This window comes from Populus alba, chromosome 12, assembly GCF_005239225.2.
Source record: "Populus alba chromosome 12, ASM523922v2, whole genome shotgun sequence".
NCBI lineage: Eukaryota > Viridiplantae > Streptophyta > Magnoliopsida > Malpighiales > Salicaceae > Populus > Populus alba.
The window spans coordinates 2,108,323-2,125,390 of record NC_133295.1 but is presented as its reverse complement, the minus strand read 5'-3'; the positions used below and the strand labels follow the sequence as shown (position 1 = coordinate 2,125,390).

Here is a 17,068-nt window from a genome sequence, read left to right as displayed (position 1 = left end):
TTTAAGGACTCATCTAGGATTGTGATAGCTTTTGCTTCTATGTGCTTTTTAAAAGTATGTTTATTTTAAAAAGCATTAAATTGATTTTTTAAAAAAAATATTTTTTAATGATTTTGATGTATTGATGTCAAGAGTTAAAAATATATTTTAATGCATTTCAAGCAAAAAACACTCTGCATCACAATATCAAATATAAACTTAATATAAAACACAAAAATTAATTTGAGAATATTATAATGGTTGATATAAATAATTTTTTAATGTTCTTTCTATGAGCGATGTTTATTTGATAATTTGTAAATATATTATTATTTAATTTTTATTTTTTTTGTAATCTTGCATGCTAAACACATGATCTTTCGGATAAAATACAATGTATTAACCTCCGGATTCATGCATGTTTGAAAACAACAGCAAACATTGATCGGCTAGGAGGCAAACATCGTTTCAATTATGATAAATTATATGTAATTAAAGCTTTTACAATATTTGGGACCTCAATAAAATATGTAAGATAGTTGGAGGGCTTGAGTGTAGTTTGTTCATTATTAAATTATCTGTAGTCAAAAGTTTAAGTGAGAAAAAAAGTCATCGCATCTGACGGACATGATTGGTGATTGGAAATTATTGGGGTTTAGGTATAGTAACTTGAAGTTTGGACGAAGGAAGCTAGAGTGTGGGCTCCAGGATTATGTCAATGCGAGTGAGAGTTGTGTGTTGATCCAATGGCTAAGATTATTTGTTGATGGCTGTTTACTTTAATCTAACGGTGGTTGGTTGGTCTGGGCTGTCTTTGTAGAGGTGTGACTTGGGTCCAGTTGGTTTGATTCATAATCCGACATTTCTTGTTTGCTTATGATTTGGAAAGCAATGAGAGGTTTTTTTTTGGGTTCTGTTTGGCTACTATCCAAAATTAAAGCAATAAATATAGTAAAAATAAAAGATTCAGAGTAAAGTTTTTAGTTTAAAAAACAAGAAATATAAGGAGATATATTTTCCCGTTTCCAAGATGGTAACTAAATATTATTTTATAGATTTTGATTTTAAAAAATATATATATATATATCTTTTGAAAAATTGACAGTATCAAATATGATTGATTCAATCAAAATTCAGGTAAGACTTGATTTGATTTTTAATTTTTTAAAAAAAATTAAAATAATATTGATTTTACTTTAAAATAATTAAAATAAAAATATTTTAACATGACATGTTCGATATGTGATTCGAGTTGTGAACCATATCATATATTAGGCCAAGTTTTATAACTATAATACAGTGAAAAATGAATTTTTTAAAACCATAATTAATCAATTGAATTATAATTAATATGAATTAACTAGGTTATCTATTTTGTTTTTAGAAAAATTATTACATATATTGCATTATGTTCATTTATGTTCAATGATTGCCAAACCAACTATATTATGTTCATTTATTGCACTATATATCTGATTCAATGAAGATTTAATGTAGTTTGGGTCGTTGAATGGGGAGTATTTATTCTCATAAATGCAATCCCATATTTCTCCAGCATTTCAAGTTAACATTTTGAAGTGCAAAATTTAAATCTTAATTAATTAGAGTGTTTCACCAGCATATTAACAATTATTTAACATACTTGAATATTGGATTCCTGTAATTTCCGCCAGAGAGTCTCATATAAATTTAATATTCTCATGTGTTATTTTTCCTGTAATTGTATGGTTTTTATGTTCTGAAAAAAAAGAATAAAAAATTTCCCTTCCTCTTTCATTTTTCATTTTATTGTCAACTCTCTTGAGTTCAACAACACGACTCATATAATACCACTAAATACTTGTTTAGAAAATATAGTTATAGTTATTTTTTAAAATATTTATTTTACTGAAATGTATTAAAATGATATTTTTTTTATTTTTTAAAAAAATTATTTTTGAAATGAACATATTAAAATATTATTGAATATTGAATTTTTTTTTAATTTCCACCGGCATGTCTCATATAAATTTAATATTCTCATGTGTTTTTTACTATAATTGTATGGTTTTTGTGTCCTGAAAAAGAAAAGGAAAATAATAATAAAAAAAAAAATCGCTCCCTTTTCCAATTTCTTGTCAACTCTCATGAGTTCAATCACATGAACCGCAGAATACCACTAAAAATATCAATGATGAAGATCATCCCAACACAAAATCCAGATTTTGATTGGCTAAACTACATACAAACTTGCCATGTCATAGAAATGATAAAATAATTACATACATAAATTATTCTGAAAAATTAATGAAAATTTTGGCAAGAAACAAATATCAACAATGTATTTTTTGTGAGAATATATATGTTAACTACGATAACTGTAAACTAATTACCCAAATTTGTGTGGTTTTAATTAGCTAGCTTAGCCCTTAAAGTTAAACCATTTGTACATGGAATTCCATTCTTTTTTTTTAATAAAAGGGATTATTTCAAAAAAAAAAATTGTTAAAGTTATTTTTAAGGCGATTAAGAGAATTATAAGTCACATTCATAAAATTTTATTATTATATGTCGGGTTAGTTAAGATTTAATATATTTTGGATTATAGAATTGAGAGAGAATTATTGCATTCCTCATGCAATCTCTTTTCAGTATTTAAAATTAATATTTCTAAGAGAAAATTCTAAATCTTAATAATTAGATTGTTCATACTCGATTAAAATTGTTTATTTATTTTTTTTACCACCAATTATAAGAAGAATAAATGAAGATCACAGAGAGTTCAAGAAATTTTTTTATTATGAAATTATCAAACATGGAATATTTTTCATGATTTTATGTGAGGTATTAAGGTGTATGAATCATTTTTTTTTTCACCCACTTTTAATGACTTTGGTAAACTCTTCTCAAGTTCTAATTTCTATAAATGACCCACAGAGATACCATTTTAAAAAAAAAAATCAATGGTGAAGATCATCCTAACACAAAACTCGAGTTTTTTATTGGCTGAAGCAACTCTCTTTAAATTCCTCTTCAAAATAATGATAAATAAATAACCCACCTTTTTTATAATTGAAAGAAAATTTTGTTTTGTGTTTTAGTCATCATCATCCCCTAAAAGCAGGTTTATTCAATTAATAAGTAACAAGATTGCAAAAAAATATAATTTAAAATCGATATATATATATATATACGTTAGTTTAGTTCACCCCAATATTTCTTAATAGATGTAATTTGAAAAATTAAATAAACAACAAAGCTCTAAATATACGGTAAAGGCACTCAAATCATGAGATGCTAACAACATGCTCGATCATAAGATAATTTCAATTAAATAATAATTTGATAAGGTTGGTTGAGTGGCTATTTGGTATTGTGGCTGCAGGTAAGATTCATCCATAACTACAACTATTATTATTTGATATTGTAAGAAATATATTTTTTTACTCGTAGGACCTACCATAAACTGTGGTTGTGCCTCAGGTTTACCAAAATCATAAGAAGCTGCTTTTTGTGTGGAAAAATCATATGAACACTGTAGTCATGCTATACTATTCACGTGAACAGTGGAGCGTCGTTACAATGTTCAATAAATAGTAGAGCATGCCTTTATTGTTCATATGAACAGTGGAGATATTTTTCACTGTTCCAATCGAACCGGGTTTAGTTTAAAACTAAAAATGCATTGAACTGGATCCAACCCAGCAAAATAAAAAAATTATTTTTTTTATTTTTAATTGTGTTTTATTCAAAAAACTAGTGTTAAACATTATTCAATGATACTATATAAATTAGACGGAGATCGCTCGATAACGTGGTATTTGCAGATTTTGATCACAATCTTAATTGTGTTCCTGATTATATTTTACTTGATGTTGTTGCGCTCTTAAAAATTTTATAAAAACTGTAGTTCTTGTCGAATGTATTTCATATGTAATGGAATTATAGATAGTTTAATGAAATAATAAAAAATATTTGATATAAAATATTATTTATTTTATGATGTAATAACAATAGTTAAATCTACATATTTAAATTAAAAACTATCAATATATATATATATATATATATATATATATATATATTATAACATTAATTTCAAAAGCATTCTTAACCAAACACATTAAATTACTTTTTGTTCAATTTCAATTTCAACTATAGTTTTAACTAAATATATATTTTTTCCAAACCAACCTCAACTAAAAGTACTTTTTATAAATTTTTTAATTAAATTACAACCACAATACAACAGCTACCATAGTACCAAACACACTCTAAATTAATAAAATACATGATATGTGAAAATCTTAAGATATAATGATAAGATCAAAGATGTTGAAGTATGCTATGCAAGACAATATTGAAATAAAATAAAAATTGAAAAAAAAACTCAAAACAAATAACATATGTATTAAATTTGAATATCATTAGCATATATAAAGATAAAATCGAGAAATTATGTCAAAGGCAAACTGATGGATTATAATTATCTTTTTTCTATACAACAATTTAAAAGAAAATGAAAAAATAAGAGAAAAAAATTGCATATCACTTTTTTTTCTTTTTTGCATTGAGGAGTAAAAGAAAAAAAAAGAAAAAAGAAAAAAAGGAAAAGAAAAGAAGAACGACTGGATGAGCTATGACCAAATAAAAATAATAACATTTAGTTATCATTATTAAAAAAAATAATAATGGTATCGATGCTCAATGAAACACGGTGACAGCGCAAGTTTGTGTTAATAAATATGTTTATTTTTATATTATTGTAATGGTTATTTATTTAAAAATAATAAAATATATTAAAATAAAATTTTATATTAAATTAATTTAAAAAATACTAAAAGAATTAATTTCAGAAAATTATTTTTTAAAAAACATTTCTTAAAAAATACGATTCTACTTCAAAGATAAACAAAACCTTAATAGGGATGACAACGAAGGTCTATATATTCTTCTTCTGTGCAAACATGTATGTCTTTTTAATCTGTATTGAAAGTAATTTTCAATTCCCCGTCCTGTCTTTCTTGAAACTCTACTTAATTTTTTTCACTATTAATTTAAAATAACTCTACATGATTTTTCCATTAAAATAACACCCTTTAAATTATTACTGGTGCAGTTAGATGCTTAAAATAAATAAATAAATATATAACCAACCTTTTTTTCTCCGAAAGCCACATCAAACATAACTTTTTCTGAATTATAATTGGTCCACGTGAGCACCGTGACATGTTAACTAGAACTACAGTTTAAACAGAGTTTTCTGAGTTATAATTGGTCCACGTCATCACTGTGACATGTTCCCAAGAAGTATAGTTCAAAGTTCTAACAGACTTTTTTCTGAATTATAATTGGTCCATGTCAGCACTGTGACATGTTCCATCCACTATAAAAGCATGTCTGGTGCCTGACAGAAAATCATCCAAAAGAAGGAAAAAAACACCAATTGAAGTAGAAAGGAGAGACTTAAAATCTTTATCTGTTGTCATTCAAGACAAGCAATAATGGGGTTTTCATTGAAGCATCGCGCAGGTTCTTTTATGGTAGTGGCAATTCTTTTGCTTGGTAAGTGTTCAGTTTTTCTTGAGTTTTTTTCACTCCTTTTTCTTTGTTTTTGTTTTTGGTTTTGTTTATATTTGCTTGTGTTTGGATGGTGAGAAAGTAGAGGAAAGTAAAAGAAAGTGAAGTTTCTGAAACGTTAATGATGTGTTGCGGTGTTTCTTATTATCGTGTTTTATCTTTTGAGTTTTTTTTTGAATGAATTTGGAAAATGGTTTAGCAAAAGGGTCTATCTTTTTATTTTATTTTATTATTATTTTAATCATGCTAATAAATACCGAATTCAAAGGGAATGATTTTTTTCCTTATAGCATTTTTTTTCTCTGTTTATAAATGAAATTGAATCACAGCAGAAGTTGAATAACATGCTTCCTGTGTATTTTCTCTTGAAATTGATTTTTAAGATTGTGATTGAGATTCTTGCTTCCTTTATTGATAAGGGAGTTTAATCTGTGAACAGGGAGTTTGTTAGCAATTTCTATAGCAAAAGAGGAGGCCACCAAGTTGGGGACAGTGATAGGAATAGACCTTGGAACAACATATTCTTGTGTTGGTGTTTACAAAAATGGGCATGTTGAAATCATAGCCAATGATCAAGGTAACCGGATTACGCCGTCGTGGGTGGCATTCACTGACAGTGAGAGATTGATTGGTGAGGCTGCAAAGAATCAGGCAGCTGCTAATCCTGAGAGGACCATCTTTGATGTCAAAAGACTTATAGGAAGAGTGTATGTGCTCTCTCTCATAGTTCTTTTGTATGCATGCTTGTGTGTGAATGATTGTTACGTGATTGAGATTCTAATCTCTGTGTGTGTGTGTGTGTGTGTGTGTTTGTAGTTATGGCGACAAAGAAGTTCAGAAGGACATGAAGCTTTTTCCATACAAGATTGTCAACAAGGATGGAAAGCCTTACATTGAAGTCAAGATTAAAGATGGGGAGACCAAGGTTTTCAGCCCTGAGGAGATTAGTGCCATGGTTATTACAAAGATGAAGGAGACAGCCGAGGCATTCCTTGGAAAGAAAATCAAGGATGCTGTTATAACTGTTCCAGGTAAAGTGATAATGTTTTTCAATTTAAAGCAATTTCGATTAGGAATTGGTAAAGTATGGTTGAGGAGGATTGGCTTTAGTGATTTTTTTGAACTCTGCAGCTTACTTCAATGATGCCCAAAGGCAGGCTACTAAGGATGCCGGAGTTATTGCCGGTGTGAGAGTTGCGAGGATTATCAATGAACCAACAGCCGCTGCTATAGCCTATGGTTTGGACAAGAAGGGTGGCGAAAAGAACATTCTTGTATTTGACCTTGGTGGCGGCACATTCGATGTTAGTATCTTGACCATTGATAATGGTGTCTTTGAAGTGCTTGCAACCAATGGAGACACTCATTTGGGAGGTGAGGACTTCGATCAGAGAATTATGGAGTACTTTATTAAGTTGATAAAGAAGAAGCATGGAAAGGATGTCAGCAAGGATAACAGAGCTCTTGGAAAGCTAAGGAGAGAATGTGAGCGTGCCAAGAGAGCTTTGAGTAGCCAGCATCAAGTCCGTGTGGAGATTGAGTCTCTCTTTGATGGCGTTGATTTCTCTGAACCACTTACCAGAGCTAGGTTCGAAGAGCTGAACAATGACCTGTTCAGAAAGACCATGGGACCAGTTAAGAAGGCCATGGAGGATGCTGGATTGGAGAAACACCAGATTGATGAAATTGTTCTTGTTGGTGGAAGCACTAGAATTCCCAAGGTTCAACAGCTTCTCAAGGATTACTTTGATGGGAAGGAGCCCAACAAGGGTGTGAACCCCGATGAGGCTGTTGCTTACGGCGCCGCTGTTCAAGGAGGCATTTTAAGCGGAGAGGGTGGCGATGAAACCAAAGGTAATCTTTCTTCATGCCATTAATACGACTGAATTAGGAGTTCGAATCGACGAGATCCCAAGCTCACTGACTGTAATGTCTTGATCTAATTTGCTTCCTCCAGATATACTTCTGTTGGATGTGGCACCTCTTACTCTTGGTATTGAAACTGTTGGTGGGGTGATGACCAAGTTGATCCCAAGAAACAGCGTCATACCAGCTAAGAAGTCTCAGACCTTCACCACTTACCAGGATCAGCAAACTACTGTCACTATTCAGGTATACCAGCATAATTTCAGTTTTCATCTGTTTGCACAGAGGCCTGCATATGAAATTAGCTGTTTTAATGTGATCATGTACTGTAGGTCTTTGAGGGTGAAAGGAGTCTCACAAAGGATTGCAGGTCGCTAGGGAAATTCGATTTATCTGGAATCGCCCCAGCTCCAAGGTTTGTTCTGATTCTTATGCTCGATCTCTTGGATTCATTTTCATGGTGATTACCCGTTCTTCACCGGCTAACTTGATGTGGCTTGTTTATTCGAGCAGAGGAACTCCTCAGATTGAAGTGACATTTGAGGTTGATGCCAATGGTATCCTAAACGTCAAGGCCGAAGACAAGGCCTCGGGAAAATCTGAGAAGATCACAATTACGAACGACAAGGGTAGGCTCAGTCAGGAGGAGATTGAACGGATGGTTCAGGAAGCTGAGGAATTTGCAGAGGAAGATAAGAAGGTCAAGGAGAAGATTGACGCCCGCAACAGCTTGGAGACCTATGTCTACAACATGAAGAACCAGGTCAATGACAAAGATAAGCTGGCGGACAAGTTAGAGGCTGATGAGAAGGAGAAGATTGAGACAGCCGTTAAGGAGGCCCTCGAGTGGTTAGATGATAATCAAAGCGCTGAGAAAGAAGATTATGAGGAGAAGTTGAAGGAGGTGGAAGCTGTATGCAACCCCGTAATCACTTCTGCTTATCAGAGATCTGGTGGAGCTCCGGGAGGTGCAGCAGATGCAGGAGATGAAGATGACTCAAATGATGAGCTTTAAAGATGCCTTTTTTTTTTTTTTTTTTTACTTCCTTACGCTAGAATGATTGATCGCGAGACAGGAAAAGGGGTGTTTAGTAAGGTTTCTTTCTTCATTTTTGCGTAGAGGATCACATCTTAGAATTCAAAATAGCATTATATTTTCTTCCCTGTTTTTCGCTTCTACCATTGTTTAACGAGAAATAGAAATAGCTTCCTAAGAGATAAAAATATTTTACGAGACTCTGTATATTCAATTTTTTTATATATATTTTTAAAATATTTTAATGTAGCTCTAAACTTACGATCCTTCACTTCACTCCAATCTAATCTCATATACAGCAAGATCCACACAATTGGATTTAGAGTAGCCATGAGGCCCAATGGAGAACAAAGACATGGACTTGCAGTGATAATTTGTGTTTTTTCTTGTAAGAAAGCAGCCAATTTTACAAAGAAAATACTATTTCCACCATTCCTGACGGTGGCGAGGAAGCAAATACAAATGGTTCCATCTGCGTGCAACACACAGAACTCAACAAACATCTGAGGATAAAAAACAGGATGAGGGCTACAACTGAGTTATAAACCAATGATGTACTGGCAAAAGGCAAAGCATGTCATGCCATTTAACGACCCTCTATACTCAACCTTCGTATTCTTTACGTAAAATATGGGAAGGCAAGAGAATTTAAAAGGTTATATGTTGGAGCCATGTACAGTTGCAGGGAATTTGTCAAGAAGACTAACTGGAAGGAACCACAAAATAAACAGGCAGCCAGTCAGTCTATGATGCCACACCTCGCAGAAAAGGCCAGTCCGACTCACAGAGATCACGGGCAGACTGGCCATCATTGTCCTTCGCATATGTATTAGCATTTTGCTTCACGAGATATTCAGCAATTGCTTCTCTCTCACAGACAGTAGCATAATGCAATGGTGTTTGGCCTTCATTATCCTGCCATTAAAAAAACTTAAGACCATTAGCAATAATCAGAACAGCAACAATGAGAAAGAATTTCCATGTCATCTCACCCTAAAACACAAGGAAAATCTCAAAACAAGTTCAGTAATGCAGGTGTTCATGCAAAGAATCTACGTCACTAAATGCTTTCTTTTTTCAGAGAGAGAAAGCAGGGCCATTGCCTTATACCACCGCTGGAAATGAGGCCTGAAACCAACAAATTCTATGGAATGTGGGACAATGGACAATCTTTTTCAGGACCCCAATAAGGGATGCCCATTTCTAATCTTGAGATAGAAACTTTAGAAATTCAAGTAAAAAGCAAAGGGACATTTATTACATTAGTTACTGAAAACTACTAGCACTTCAATTTGTATGATATCTAGCAAGTAATAGTACCAGAGAATTGAAGACAGTTCAAAAAAGATGCCTCAAACATCTACTGTACCTTTGCATTTATGTCAGCATTCTTTCCAACAAGCTCCTCAGCAATATCAAGGTGACCACGATCTACAGCCCAATGCAAAGGAGTCCGGCCTTCACTATCTGCAGTAATCTAAAGTGTTTAGAAATCTCATTGGTTCAAGGAAAAGAACAAACACCACACAAGCTACAGTTATGAATATTGTAAAACATTGCCAAGCCCACTTCCGTATTGAGAGTTAACTTGATATCAGGAAATACAATTTTTCAATCCAGTCGCTTTTTAATCATAGACCTCACATCAAATCACATAAAAGGGAAAAATTATAGACCTCCAATCAAAACGTTTTTTTATTACTGCAGATCTTTTCTTAGTTACAACAAAATAGTGGCATGTTTTATTTCTGAGAATATGTTCTTAGTTACAATAAAATAGTGGCAAGTTTCAGTCAAGAATTTAACCAGTAAGACAATCTTGGCAAGCTTCTTAGTTATGAATATGATTGCATCATTTAATGGCACCCGGCATTGCTAAAGCTCTGCCAAGCATGGTAAGCTCGATAATGACTTATTAAATTGGGTGCAAGCATGCTTGAAGGCTATATTCAGGACATCTCAATTTGACTAACAAGTAAACACCCATGCAATCAAGGTGACAAATTTATTCATGACACCGGTCTAATACCATTCATTTATTTCAGTGCCCACACATGACCAGGAAAAAGAGCATAAAACAGAGAAACAAACCTCTCAAATTCACAGAAACACCACTATCAATGCATTTGAGCAAATTATTCACCTCTCCTTCTCTGGCAAAGGCATGAATGGCATCCATTTTCCTGAAAAGTGGGAACAACAAACCATTAAGCTTGTTTCCTGTGTGCCTATGACATTTATAAAGATACTCTTGGTGACAGTATCAATAACATGGTCACTAAACAGCATCTACATATTTCAATTATTATTGACACCATTCATACAAGCATAGACTTCATCATGGAACACATCGCAATGCCCTTGAAATTGTTGCTGCTGCAGTCAATGCTTCATTGGTTGACACATTTAACCATCCTCCCAACCCCTGTCATATTATTAGCACCAAACTGGTAAATTAGACATCAGGTTATTGAGAAATGCTGGACGCAGCCTTAAAGTGCTCCACTCCACACTTAAGTGAAGATTCCTGCACCTCACTTTCAGTAGCGCCATCTACTAGACATTTGTAACTTCCTCCAAAACACTAATTCATCCCAACATATGGTACCATTATGAAGCAACGTACCTAACTAGGTATAAATACAGGTTACAAGCTATGCTACAAAAAAAACCAATTTCTCAAGGAAAGCTGATCAAGATATTTACTAGACATTCCACCAAAATTCACACACAGGAAAAATGGCATGTCATAGGATTAGAGCCAAAGCAACATGAACTTGCCTATACTTTTCACACTCATGCTAGCATACAATCACATGAAGATCCTGGGCACCACCCTTAAAAAGGAGCTATTTGAGTGATCATATGAAGACCTAAAGACATGCAGATTAAGTAGGCCTCCTGCATAGAAGTTAAAAGAACCTTACAATTCAGTTTCTGATTCCTCCTCATAGACAAAAGTGCTGAAAACCGGTCCCATAGGTCCTTTGCCATCCGTGCTCTGTCCGTCACCATCTCTGCCTTTGCTCTTCTAATCATCCATACATTTAAGAAATAAACATACATAATCCAAATGAAAGTAATTACATCTACATAATTGAAGAAAAGATAAGGAAAAAGGCTAAATAATAAGGCTAAACCTCACCACAGTAGAGCCAGAAGCCCAAGTAGGATACAGCTCTGTAACAATATCAATGTACTCCTGCATTGCATCTTCTGGTGGCATAGCACCCAATTTCTGCCACGCTTGCCTAGTTCAAATCACCCAACGATTCAAAATCAACCAGCCACTAATTGTTCACATCCTAAACATAATATTCAACCCCAAGAACTATTCTGTAAGAATTGACACCCATTTTAACAAATGAACAAGAACCAAATTAAACTCAAAACCCTCTAAACAACTACCCATATATAGCTAATAGCTATCCTTTAAAGTAAAATTCATTGACAGACCGTGCATATCATTAGTGACAACCCAAAGCAAACCTGTCTAGTTTCAAATACCTACTTCATTCTCCTTAGAGATAAACACATAAACAAACAAACCCACATACTTGCTGAAACCCACACCGCCCACATTACAAGTAAATTACATACTAATTACAACAAATTAACTTTCTTACCTGTTTCCTACCTCCTAATTACTATAGACTAACACATTCAAACCCTGATCAAACCTGGACTACAATTCTAATTAATCCATCATAATCTCACCAACTTACCCAGTACATTATCTACCTTAAAAAATCAACAAAAACTAAAAACCCACTAAAATCAATTCTATAAATTACCATTTAGCCCGGGCAGTCATTTTGAGAGCAGAAGGAGGCGGACTAGTACAAGGACCTTCAGTAGCAATCTTATAATACCCATAAAGCTGCAACTGTAAATCACTCGATACCTTCAACGAATTCCGATCCGCCGCAGTTGCCGCCACAAATGCCGTCGCAGCACTAAACATTTCATCTAATTCCGTACTCTCCACACCTTCCCAGTCGTCGTCGTCGTCGTCTTCGCCGACGCTATCATTCCCTGACAGGCTGTCGTTTCGCACACTACCTTGTTCTGCGACCACCGAATCAAAATCCCCGTGAGAGTGTTGGTGGTGGTGGTGGGTGGTGGGGGTTGTGGTGGATTGGGGTTTGGGGGATTGGGGGTTTCGTGTGATATGGAGATTGTCGTTTTGGAATGAAACGACGATGGAAATGAGTTTGGCGAGGAGGTAAGAGAAGAGAAGACCTATGAAGATTGACGGAAGCAGTTGTTGCCAATCTGCCATTGAAAATGGTAAGGAATTTAACAAAACCCTAACCCTAGAATTGATTCTGGGTTTTTGAAGCCGGAAAAGAGGGAGGGAGGGAGGGAGGGTTTGGCGCCTGGCAAATTGTTACTGGTTCTGTTCTTCTTCATAATATAATATAGTTATTTGTTATTAAAAACAAAATGGTAATAACGTCCTTCAATGAAGTATGGTGACAATGAGAGTCAACTGTATGTATACATGTTGTCTTGGTATTGTAGTTGTCGCGGAATCAAAAATAAAAATAAATTGAAATACTAATTTATAGAATCACAACTTAACTCAGGTTAATTAATAATTATACTATTTTTTTTTAAATTAGAATTTAACTCCGCATCTTCTTTAATCAAATTCATATTTTTTTTTATTTAACTTTAAATAGTGCATTATTAAAATTTAATCTTAATCAATATTTTTATAAAAGTAATATCAATTTAACTAAGTCAATATTTATTTTTATTTAACTTGAAATTATGATGGAGCTAGATTTTGAATTTAAATAATGATTATTTTTTAAGTAATTTTTATTTGAAAATATATTAAAATAATAAATATTTTTTTGAAAATTTATTTTTAATATATATATATATATATATTTCTCTTAATAGAAACAGTTAAAAATTGAATGATAAAAACCACAATAGCCACTGAAAAAAAAACCCGTCGCATATAATATCACTTTCACAAAGTTTCTCACCTCTTCCACCTTTATAAGCAATAAAATTTTTATCATAACTATATATAGTAGGTGATTTAGTAATAAAAATTTAAGATTAAAAAATTTGTTTTTCTTATAATTTCAGGTTTGAGTTCTGTAATAACTAATATGATAGTCACTGGAGACTTACATTATTATTAATTTCAGGACTCGTAAAATTAATCGAGATATACACAAGCTGGCTCAGACACCCATATTAATAATAATAAACTAAAAGGAACAATAACATCATTTTTTTTTGTTCATATATATAGTAATTAAGAATGAGAACTATCAGAATTTGTTTTAAATATTTAATCCAAGTCCATAAATATATGATTATACCAAATTAATAGCATTCACTTTTACAATCTCTGAGCAAATAAATGGCTAACATAGGGATAATATACTTGTATACCTGCTGTTCTATCTATACATATTCTATAATTAAGCACCATGAGAGTTGCTAAACCAGTAGACAATATGTTCCTCGACGAAGATGAAGGTGGGTGTAATTTATCGATAATATATATCTATTCATTGCATGGCTACTAGCTCGTTTGACGGCACCTGCTGGAATGGATCAACGCCCTTCGCCATTGCATGCAGGCACCGATGTGATCAATACTTGCAATTTCCATAGCCTGGATATCGAAAGATAGAACAAATTAAACAGGAAATACAATTTCTTCAAAGAGTTTCTCTCTGTAGAACAGAAGGTGTGATGCATGTGGTGACAAATAGTGCAGAAGAAAATGAACATACTTGGATCCACGTTGGAGATGGCTGCGGTTTGTTCGAAATCGCAGTCGTAGCCATTCTTTTCTGTGCCTTGATAGTATGCATTCATGGCGAATGCTGCGTGTGCTTTCACTGTGTTAGGCAGGAAGCACTCACCACCTTCTTGAATAGGTTTGCAGTACTCCGCTTCCAGCCCACAAACATAATCAATGTTTCTCTGCAGAGCCTCCACATCTGCTCCTGTTTTAGGAAGGCACCAAATCTTCTCTTTAGGCCCTCCTGGCCGTGGACTCACCGGTGCAGGGCTCGTCGGAATGGATGATTTAGCCTGTCAAGACAGAATTTCAGTGATCGAATCGAATTTCATTCGAAATCTTGCATACACAATGATTAGAAAGTTAATGAATGTTAACTAATAATTAACAAAGCATGCTGTCACCAAGGTTATAAATTATTAGAAGGGCGATTGTGAGGACGACGAAGTATGTAATATATATGGTGGAATTTGCTAGCAGCCGCTACCTTTGGCCTTAGGATTCCAATATCGTACACCGGAGTCATGTCTGGCTGGAACAATCCGAAATTCCTCTCGCTAGGAGGCCCTGGTTTGAGATCTTCATTAAAAAGTGCGAAAATGTAAGTTTCAAACGTCCGGTTGGGCATGAGGGGGGTGCCGGCACCGGATGTTACATGCTGCATTAGATTCCTATTGTATTGAGCTGCACTTTCTGCATCAACACCGAGTTGTGATGATTCTCCCTGCGATGGCCACCCGGTTTCGGCTATGACAATCTCAATATCACTAAAACCAAGAAGTTTCATTGCTGAAAAGACTGCATCAAGTTGCCCGTCCAACATGTTTGTGTAAGAAAGTTTGGTGTTTTCATCAAACACTCCTGAATTAGGCCTAAACAGTGCATAATCAAGAGTATCAGCGGAGAAACCAAAAAATGGATAAGAGTTAATCATGAAAGGTGAATTGGTAGCTCTAAGGAAGCGAAGCAATGGTTTAAGAATACGTGTAGTGTCCTTGTCGAAATTTTCCAGTGGATGGCGGGCTTGAACTTGAGAGAATGCCTAAAGAGTGAGGGGTAGAGATCTTGATTCTATGGTCTAATGATGCACCAACTAAAGCTGTGTGAAGTGCTTTCATTGCTGGAACCAAGCTTGCTACAGACAATTTGTTTTCTGGTGATATCACTTCATTGCCAACTAAAATTCGGACGATATTGGTGGCCGGCACATAAGGCTGGACATTGGATTTCACCCATTCTTGTGCAAAACCTAGCTTGGCAAGATGAGGGATTAGATCATTGGGGACAGTGATGGTGATTGCAATGCCAGTGTGAGCAAAGGCTTGTATAATTTCGGTGTTCGTATCGAAGAGCCTAACACGGTTGATAATGGTGGATTCTAAAAGAAAATGGGCTACTTGTGCTGGTGGAGGCAGGTTGTCAGCCACCGTGCCGTAGTTGACTCCGATGCTTCCTTCCAGTACCCCTAACAAAATAGCAAGATTGATAATTACTCATACATGAAATCATAAGCTCACATACAAAGAGGAAGATAAATATTATTCATACCTAGAATGTTGAAAGCCGAGGCAAGAAGCAAAATAGTGGAGACTGTTGAAGAAGAAGATGAAGCCAAGAGTTTCGCCATTGTTTGCTGTGATCAGGAGAGGTGAAGGGTGTGGAAGTTAGTGCTGCATGGGGCACAGCCATGGACCGTTAATTCAAGAAAAGGACCTGAGATGCTTTTCTTTCTTCGTAGGGGAGGTTTTTGTGCTGTCATGTTGTGCTGTGAATCAGATAACTTTTTACTGTTGTACCTGCCTGCTGCTTTCGACATGGATTTTTTTGGCTTTAATCACCTTTGAATCTGTTCCATATCAGGTTTCGATTTGATACATTAATTTAGCACAAATTATTTGGCATAGCATAGCATGTCACTAACGAAAAAATCAATAAATATAAATATAAATATGGAAAGAATTTTCCTGTCGGTAACTTTTACTAGATTTTACTAACGATAATATTCTCTTGATATATATTAAAAAAATTATAATAGAAAATAAAATAATTAAAATAAAGTAAAAAAATAATGATGTGATAACTTTATCAACAGAATTATGATAAAATTTATTCTGTCAGCAAAACACCCCAATAAAATTTCTAGAATCCATAATTTCATAACAACAAGGCTCTTCTCTTCTTTTTCCCCATATATAAAAAATATCAATATCTATTTTTTTCTTCTTCTCTTCTCCTCTATACTCAGGTATATATTCTTCTCCTTTCTTTCTTTTTCTTCCCAGTTTTTTTAATTAATATATTTTACGGATTTTTTTTTATTCCCCTCTTCTTAACTTCACTTTCAACCACATTAAAGTAATATTTTTTTTTTCGTGTTTTTTTCACTATATTGTTTTATTTTTATTTTATTTTTAATAGTTTTTGTTCTTAATAATTGTATGAATATTGTTGTAGAATTTTTTTTTCATATGATTTTCTTCTTTTTTTTCCAAGCGTTTTGAGTATTATAGAATGTTGATTTATATTAATTTAATTATTGTATAGTTTTGTAAAATGATTTTTTTTAAAAATAATTATCGATGGAATTACATACAATATGTTGTCAAGGGAAATACTGATGAAATGAAGCAGATATTTTTTTTACGCGCCTTATCCGTCAGTAAATCCATTAGCAATAATGTTTTTTTATTACCAACAGCTTATCGATAGAAAAAAAAAATTACCGATAAAAGATTTACAGATAAAGTATTTTCATCAATGATTTTGTTAATAAATTAATTATTAATAAAATAATAATAGAAATACAGATAGAAAATTCATCAGTAAATCTTGGAGTGTGTATCTATAATTAA

General features: G+C 33.5%; 2 protein-coding genes and 1 pseudogene across 4 annotated transcripts; 1 reads left to right on the top strand and 2 right to left on the bottom strand.

Annotated features, from left to right (window-relative positions):
* Positions 1 to 5,384: 5,384 nt before the first annotated feature.
* Positions 5,385 to 8,574, top strand: LOC118033134 (luminal-binding protein 5). The gene is made up of 7 exons (XM_035037998.2): positions 5,385 to 5,523; positions 5,978 to 6,245; positions 6,355 to 6,569; positions 6,670 to 7,392; positions 7,496 to 7,650; positions 7,737 to 7,819; positions 7,918 to 8,574. Exons 1-7 carry the CDS (start codon positions 5,463 to 5,465, stop codon positions 8,417 to 8,419), a joined length of 2,007 nt encoding a protein of 668 aa, XP_034893889.1. The 5' UTR covers positions 5,385 to 5,462; the 3' UTR covers positions 8,420 to 8,574.
* A 270-nt stretch (positions 8,575 to 8,844) lies between these two features.
* On the bottom strand, positions 8,845 to 12,855 carry LOC118033141 (acyl-CoA-binding domain-containing protein 2). 3 transcript variants are annotated; one of them, XM_035038010.2, is made up of 6 exons: positions 12,235 to 12,855; positions 11,586 to 11,691; positions 11,368 to 11,471; positions 10,532 to 10,623; positions 9,810 to 9,907; positions 8,845 to 9,355 (listed from the first exon to the last, which is right to left on the bottom strand). In XM_035038010.2, exons 1-6 carry the CDS (start codon positions 12,720 to 12,722, stop codon positions 9,185 to 9,187), a joined length of 1,059 nt encoding a protein of 352 aa, XP_034893901.1. In that variant the 5' UTR covers positions 12,723 to 12,855; the 3' UTR covers positions 8,845 to 9,184. The 3 variants fall into 3 exon arrangements, with proteins under 3 accessions (XP_034893901.1, XP_034893918.1, XP_034893908.1); XM_035038027.2 differs by having other exon boundaries at positions 11,368 to 11,468; XM_035038017.2 differs by having other exon boundaries at positions 11,589 to 11,691.
* An 885-nt stretch (positions 12,856 to 13,740) lies between these two features.
* Positions 13,741 to 15,925, bottom strand: LOC118033575 (glucan endo-1,3-beta-glucosidase-like; annotated as a pseudogene).
* Positions 15,926 to 17,068: the final 1,143 nt, after the last annotated feature.

What these genes read in the sequence shown, in the direction of transcription:
- LOC118033134 (XM_035037998.2), top strand. Translation starts at nt 5,463, where the DNA reads ATGGGGTTTTCATTGAAGCATCGCGCAGGTTCTTTTATGGTAGTGGCA. An exon ending in AGTGGCAATTCTTTTGCTTG is followed by an intron (nt 5,524 to 5,977) that starts GTAAGTGTTCAG and finishes ATCTGTGAACAG; the next exon opens with GGAGTTTGTTAGCAATTTCT. An exon ending in GGAATCGCCCCAGCTCCAAG is followed by an intron (nt 7,820 to 7,917) that starts GTTTGTTCTGAT and finishes TTATTCGAGCAG; the next exon opens with AGGAACTCCTCAGATTGAAG.
- LOC118033141 (XM_035038010.2), bottom strand. Translation starts at nt 12,722, where the DNA reads ATGGCAGATTGGCAACAACTGCTTCCGTCAATCTTCATAGGTCTTCTC. An exon ending in ATGACTGCCCGGGCTAAATG is followed by an intron (nt 11,692 to 12,234) that starts GTAATTTATAGA and finishes GATTTGAACTAG; the next exon opens with GCAAGCGTGGCAGAAATTGG. An exon ending in ATGCTGACATAAATGCAAAG is followed by an intron (nt 9,356 to 9,809) that starts GTACAGTAGATG and finishes TTTTAATGGCAG; the next exon opens with GATAATGAAGGCCAAACACC.